Source organism: Argentina silus (assembly GCF_951799395.1).
Source record: "Argentina silus genome assembly, chromosome: 8".
In the NCBI taxonomy this organism is placed as follows: domain Eukaryota; kingdom Metazoa; phylum Chordata; class Actinopteri; order Argentiniformes; family Argentinidae; genus Argentina; species Argentina silus.
The window spans coordinates 24,314,346-24,321,648 of NC_139662.1; the positions used below are offsets into that span (position 1 = coordinate 24,314,346).

Below are 7,303 nucleotides of genomic sequence, written 5' to 3' on the forward strand. Positions count from 1 at the left end.
TTAATGACTGAGTTAGGGTTAATGACTGAGTTAGTAACAGTTAGAAGTTAGAGTGTGTCATTAACATGGATCATCATCGTCTGAACACACCTTTCATGGAGGGAGGCTTGTCGATGAAGAAGTCTCCATCCCACACGATGGAGAAGTCCACAGGCAGGTCCCCCGTCTCATCTCCTTCATACCAGTACTGCAGGACACACACACACACACACACACACACACACACACACGAGTTATCATCCCAGTACTGTACGATACAGCACCACACACAGTAGGTGCATGATGGCCAACATGGTTCAGAGCGTCGCGGCCCTCAGAGATCCTCCTGATAGACGTGATGTCACTCAGCCTCTCTCCTCGCCTGGAACAGCTCAGAGGACACCATTATGTTCTACATACTGTACAATCAAACAACAGCCCATGAAGTAGCCTAGCTTAGCCTAGCATAACGGCCGACTGTAGCGAAGCATGTCAGGGTTAGGGTCAGGGTTAGGGTCAGGGTTAATGGTCTAGAGGGCTGAGGAGGCTTGGAGGTAATCTGGGGTTTTTCTCCTGAGTGTCCAAAATGTGGCTGTTGCTGTCTGGCAGGTGGAGGAAGAGAAGAGAAGAGAAGAGAAGAGAAGAGAAGAGAAGAGAAGAGAAGAGAAGAGAAGAGAAGAGAAGAGAAGAGGAGAGGAGAGGAGAGGAGAGGAGAGGAGAGGAGAGGAGAGGAGAGGAGAGGAGAGGAGAGGAGAGAAGAGGAGAGGAGAGGAGAGGAGAGAAGAGAGGAGGATGTGTATTATGTGTATTCATTTGACCACTGATTGGCCAAAAGAGAATGTAGAAAGGGTACCTTTAAACGAGGGGAGGCTGGTGGAAATTGGAGGATGGGCTCATTGTAATACATGGCACCGAATGAGGAATGATACCAATAACAACCTCAAATTTTTGCCTCCACCAGCCTCCCCTGGTTTAAACCTATTGCAGAGATCACAATGTTTTACAGGTTAGCTACTGTCTGTCACACACAGGGAAACATAGCAGTACCAGACCTGGACTGGTAAAGTACTGATGACCTGGCTGGTAAAGTACTGATGACCTGGCTGGTAAAGTAGAGAACATTCTTGTAGAACTGTCAGTGTTTATCATCCGTAAATCAGACCTGAGAAAACAACCAGCATCCCCCAACTCAGGGTCAAGTTAACTGCAAAATCGTCTGTGTGTGTGTATGCGCGCCTCTGTGTGTGTGTGTGTCAGTGCACACTTGCAAGTGTGTGTGTGTGTGTGTGTGTGTGTGTGTGTGTGTGTGTGTGTGTGTGTGTGAAGGTTTAAATCTTTGTGCAGCTGTTCTGAGGGGAAATATCTGGCAGCAACTGAAGCAGGAATGCAGCAGTGCAGGGTGGGGGAGCTGGGGGGGGACTGGGGGGGAGCTGGGGGGGGGACTGGGGGCAGGGTGGTGAGAGGCTGAACTAAAACCCAGTGAACCTGTTGACACGTGGCTCCACATGTCTCTATGGGGTCCTGGTGCTGGGGGGGGGGGGCTGAGAGGGTGCGTCAGGTCGTAATTGAGGTCAATTATGGATCGCTGGAGGTCAAAGGTCACTGACTACTGAATAAACTCTCCTGTATCATCACCGCATCAAAAAACCCAAACAAGTCAGCTGGAGCCGTGATGAGCTATTGTTGTTACTGCAGCCTATATCCCTCCAGATGCTAATGCTAAGCTAGCAATGAAAGAACTCCCTGCTGCTATTAGCAAACAACAAACTGCACACCTGGATGGAGCCTTTATTGTTGGAGGGGATTCCAACCACTCCAACCTGAGAACTGTACTTCCAAAATCCCACCAGCATGTCTCCTGCCCCACCAGAGGAGACAACACTCTAGATCATGTGTATACAAACATTGCTGAGGCTTACAAAGACATTCCCCTCCTCCACCTGCGACAGTCTGATCACCTCTCATTGTTCCTGTAAGTACACACCACTCATCAAACGTGTGAAACCAACAGTGAGGACAGCCAAAGTCTGGCCAGAGGGAGCGGACTCTACACTACAGCACCAGTTCAGCTGCAGACTCTACACTACAGCACCAGTTCAGCTGCAGACTCTACACTACTGCACCAGGTTCAACACACTGACTGGACTCTACACTACAGCACCAGGTTCAACACACTGACTGGACTCTACACTACAGCACCAGGTTCAACACACTGACTGGACTCTACACTACAGCACCAGGTTCAACACACTGACTGGACTCTACACTACAGCACCAGGTTCAACACACTGACTGGACTCTACACTACAGCACCAGGTTCAACACACTGACTGGACTCTACACTACAGCACCAGGTTCAACACACTGACTGGACTCTACACTACAGCACCAGGTTCAACACACTGACTGGACTCTACACTACAGCACCAGGTTCAACACACTGACTGGACTCTACACTACAGCACCAGGTTCAACACACTGACTGGACTCTACACTACAGCACCAGTTTCAACACACTGACTGGAGTATGTTGGCCACTCAGGCCACCCTGGACTCCCACACGGACACTGACTCATATGCTTCTTCTGTTCTGGATTACATCAATACATGTGTCAACAGTGTCACCACCCACAAACAGATAAGAACTTCCCCAACCAGAAGCCTTGGATGAGCAGTGAGGTCTGCTTACTGCTGAAGGCACGCGACGCCGCTTTTAGATCTGGCGATGCAGAGGCCGACAGCTCATCCAGGGCGAACCTGAAGAGGGGCATCAGGAAGGCCAAACACAACAACAAACTGCAGATTGAGGAGCACTTTCAGAACAACTCTGATCCCCAATGCATGTGACAAGGCATCCAGGCCATCACAGACCCAAAAACACAGCATCCCAAACCAGCACTGCCTCCCTCCCCGACGAGCTCAACCCTCCACCCTGACCCACCTGGATAACAACAACACCTACGCAAGGATGCTGTTCACTGACTTCAGCTCAGCATTCAACACCATCATCCCCTCCAAGCTGGTCACCAAACCCAGTGACCTTGGCATCAGCACCTCCCTCTGCAACTGGACCCTGGACTTCCTGACTAACAGACCCCAGTTTGTTAGGTTAGACAACCACATCTCCTCCACCCTGACCCTGAACACCGGTGTCCCACAGGGCTGTGTGCTGAGCCCTCTCCTCTACTCATGACTGCGTGCCTGTGCATGGCTCTAACACCATCACCAAGTTCACAGACGACACCACGGCGGTAGGCCTGATCAGTAACAACGACGAGCCGGCCTACAGGGAGGAGGTCCAGCGCCTGGCGGTGTGGTGTGCAGACAACAACCTGGCCCTCAACACCAAGAAGACCAAGGAGCTCATTGTGGACTACAGGAAAGCTGGGGGCTGCGGACACACCCCCATCTACATCAATGGGATGGAGGTGGAGCGTGTCTCCAGTTTCAAGTTCCTTGGTGTCCACATCTCCGAGGACCTCTCTTGGACCCTCAACTCCTCCACACTGGTCAAAAAGGTGCAGCAGCGTCTGTACTTCCTGAGGAGACTGAAGAAAGCCCATCTGTCTCCTAGGATCCTGGTCAACTTCTATTGGTGAACCTGACAAACTGCATCACTGTGGTATGGCAGCTGCTCTGTCTCCGACCGGAAGGCCCTGCAACGGGTGGTGAAACCCGGCCAGTACATCACCGCTGCCCAACTCCCTGCCACCGAGGTCCTCCAGCACAGGCGGTGTCTGCGGAGGGCGCGAGGCATCAGTAGGGACACCTCTCACCCCAGCCACAGACTGTTAGCCCTCCTCCCATCAGTAGGGACACCTCACACCCCAGCCACAGACTGTTAGCCCTCCTCCATCAGTAGGGACACCTCACACCCCAGCCACAGACTGTTAGCCCTCCTCCATCAGTAGAGACACCTCACACCCCAGCCACGGACGGTTAGCCCTCCTCCATCAGTAGAGACACCTCTCACCCCAGCAGCGGACGGTTAGCCCTCCTCCATCAGTAGAGACACCTCACACCCCAGCCACAGACTGTTAGCCCTCCTCCATCAGTAGAGACACCTCTCACCCCAGCAGCGGACGGTTAGCCCTCCTCCATCAGTAGAGACACCTCACACCCCAGCCACGGACGGTTAGCCCTCCTCCATCAGTAGAGACACCTCTCACCCCAGCCACAGACTGTTAGCCCTCCTCCATCAGTAGGGACACCTCTCACCCCAGCCACAGACTGTTAGCCCTCCTCCATCAGTAGGGACACCTCTCACCCCAGCCACAGACTGTTAGCCCTCCTCCATCAGTAGAGACACCTCTCACCTCAGCCACAGACTGTTAGCCCTCCTCCATCAGTAGGGACACCTCTCACCCCAGCCACAGACTGTTAGCCCTCCTCCATCAGTAGAGACACCTCTCACCCCAGCCACGGACGGTTAGCCCTCCTCCATCAGTAGAGACACCTCACACCCCAGCCACGGACGGTTAGCCCTCCTCCATCAGTAGAGACACCTCTCACCCCAGCCACAGACTGTTAGCCCTCCTCCATCAGTAGAGACACCTCTCACCCCAGCCACGGACGGTTAGCCCTCCTCCATCAGTAGAGACACCTCTCACCCCAGCCACAGACTGTTAGCCCTCCTCCATCAGTAGAGACACCTCACACCCCAGCCACAGACTGTTAGCCCTCCTCCATCAGTAGGGACACCTCACACCCCAGCCACGGACGGTTAGCCCTCCTCCATCAGTAGAGACACCTCTCACCCCAGCCACAGACTGTTAGCCCTCCTCCATCAGTAGGGACACCTCACACCCCAGCCACAGATGGTTAGCCCTCCTCCATCAGTAGAGACACCTCTCACCCCAGCCACGGACGGTTAGCCCTCCTCCCATCCGGGAGGCGGTACAGGAGTCTCCGTTCCCGCACCAGCAGGCTCAGGAACAGCTTCTTCCCTGCAGCTGTTCATCTGCTGAACTCAGAATCCCAGCAGTAGCCCAGCCCCCCCCCCAGTAGCCCAGGCCCAGGTCCAATTTAGCTTTTGCACTACTGCTTGTTTGCACAAAGCATATTTATTATATTGGTCTCTAATTATCCATCTTACATGTGTAACATACCTCAAGACCTATCGCCCTTCTTCACCTGTACATGTCACACTGATATTCATCTCCTGTATACTCACTTATTATATTCATTTATTTACACTCACTGGAATACCTATATCATGTCTTTTGCACTATTTGGTTAGACGCCAAACTACATTTCGTTGTCTCAGTACTTGTATTCTGTACAATGACGATAAAGTTGAATCTAATCTAATCTAATCTAATGATTTCTATCCATCACAGTGACGGAGGAAAATAAACTACATTTAACCTTTCTTCTGCTTCGCTCACGAGAGCATTACATTCATTCAGAAACCAGATCAGTCAGAGTTAATAGCAGTGTTAATAGCAGTGTTCAGAGCAGTGTTAATAGCAGTGTTAATAGCAGTGTTAATAGCAGTGTTAATAGCAGTGTTAATAGCAGTGTTAATAGCAGTGTTAATAGCAGTGTTCAGAGCAGTGTTAATAGCAGTGTTAATAGCAGTGTTCAGAGCAGTGTTAATAGCAGTGTTAATAGCAGTGTTCAGAGCAGTGTTAATAGCAGTGTTAATAGCAGTGTTCAGAGCAGTGTTCAGAGCAGTGTTCAGAGCAGTGTTAATAGCAGTGTTCAGAGCAGTGTTAATAGCAGTGTTAATAGCAGTGTTCAGAGCAGTGTTCAGAGCAGTGTTCAGAGCAGTGTTAATAGCAGTGTTCAGAGCAGTGTTAATAGCAGTGTTCAGAGCAGTGTTAATAGCAGTGTTAATAGCAGTGTTAATAGCAGTGTTAATAGCAGTGTTAATAGCAGTGTTAATAGCAGTGTTCAGAGCAGTGTTAATAGCAGTGTTAATAGCAGTGTTAATAGCAGTGTTCAGAGCAGTGTTAATAGCAGTGTTAATAGCAGTGTTCAGAGCAGTGTTAATAGCAGTGTTAATAGCAGTGTTCAGAGCAGTGTTAATAGCAGTGTTAATAGCAGTGTTCAGAGCAGTGTTCAGAGCAGTGTTCAGAGCAGTGTTAATAGCAGTGTTCAGAGCAGTGTTAATAGCAGTGTTCAGAGCAGTGTTAATAGCAGTGTTAATAGCAGTGTTAATAGCAGTGTTAATAGCAGTGTTAATAGCAGTGTTCAGAGCAGTGTTCAGAGCAGTGTTAATAGCAGTGTTCAGAGCAGTGTTAATAGCAGTGTTAATAGCAGTGTTAATAGCAGTGTTCAGAGCAGTGTTCAGAGCAGTGTTAATAGCAGTGTTAATAGCAGTGTTCAGAGCAGTGTTAATAGCAGTGTTAATAGCAGTGTTAATAGCAGTGTTCAGAGCAGTGTTAATAGCAGTGTTAATAGCAGTGTTCAGACCAAGGTTAGACCTGTACTTTTCTTTCTGTAAGAATCGGGGTTGTTGTTGTGATGCACTCTCCTGCCAAGGGGGGTCTGGTGATGAAAAGCTGTACCATGTATTTTTGGAGGTAATATAATGTGTTTTGGAGCCTCTCTCCTGTGAAAGGCAGCGGCTCGGAGGAGATCAGCGCTTGTGTGGAAATGGGGGGAGGCTTTTTGTTGGCCCACACAATGGAGGCTTATCTCAGCCGCTCGTGAATTGATTTTCCTCAGGCCTTGGTTCCAGTGGATCTGAGAGGAGTGTGTGTGTGTGTGTGTGTGTGTGTGTGTGTGTGTATGTGTGTGTGTGGGGGGGGGGGGGGGGGGGGGACAAACTGTCCTGGTTCTGTCAGCCAGGCTGACGCTGAGGTAATCTCACCTTTAAAAACCCAAATCCATCAGCGACTAAACACACAGCAAAACATTTATTTCCAACATCCTGCTAGCTGCTAGCGCTGCCCAGACACAGGGACAGCATTTCCATGATCCATTGTCCTGCTCTCCTCTGTGGTACTTCTCATTTTAATGGGTCATAAAGACAGTTATGTGTTATTACAGAGCACATGGAAGCAATTCCTTCTGATCAGCTGACATGCTGAAGGACTATGGTGATAAATGCTACAGACAGACTGGAATGCAGGTGCAGGAGTTTCTGCAAGCAACATAATCCTGCTGTTACTGGAGACTTTACCATGGTAACTACTCATTTGTACTGGTTGAAAATCAAAAGTGATTCAGCTGAACACTGACGAGGACGGCCGCAGGTATTTACTGAACTCTAAACATAGATGGAAATGAAGAAGACAAATACTGAAGTGAAGACATGGACAGAGAGGGAGGGAGGGAGGGAGAGAGGGAGGGAGGGAGAGAGAGAGAGAGGGAGAGA

The 7,303-nt window shown here is 50.0% G+C and overlaps 1 protein-coding gene across 1 annotated transcript in view; it reads right to left on the reverse strand.

Annotated features, from left to right (window-relative positions):
- The window catches only part of plxna3 (plexin A3), a gene marked incomplete at both ends in the record, with an annotated part of 99,801 nt that overhangs the window by 24,981 nt on the left and 67,517 nt on the right, over positions 1–7,303 (reverse strand). Inside the window, 4 exons of the mRNA XM_083674813.1 lie at positions 91–187; positions 292–361; positions 2,635–2,736; positions 3,598–3,716. Coding sequence (XP_083530939.1) covers positions 91–187; positions 292–361; positions 2,635–2,736; positions 3,598–3,716 — 388 coding nt within the window. The remainder of the gene's footprint in view (positions 1–90; positions 188–291; positions 362–2,634; positions 2,737–3,597; positions 3,717–7,303) is intronic.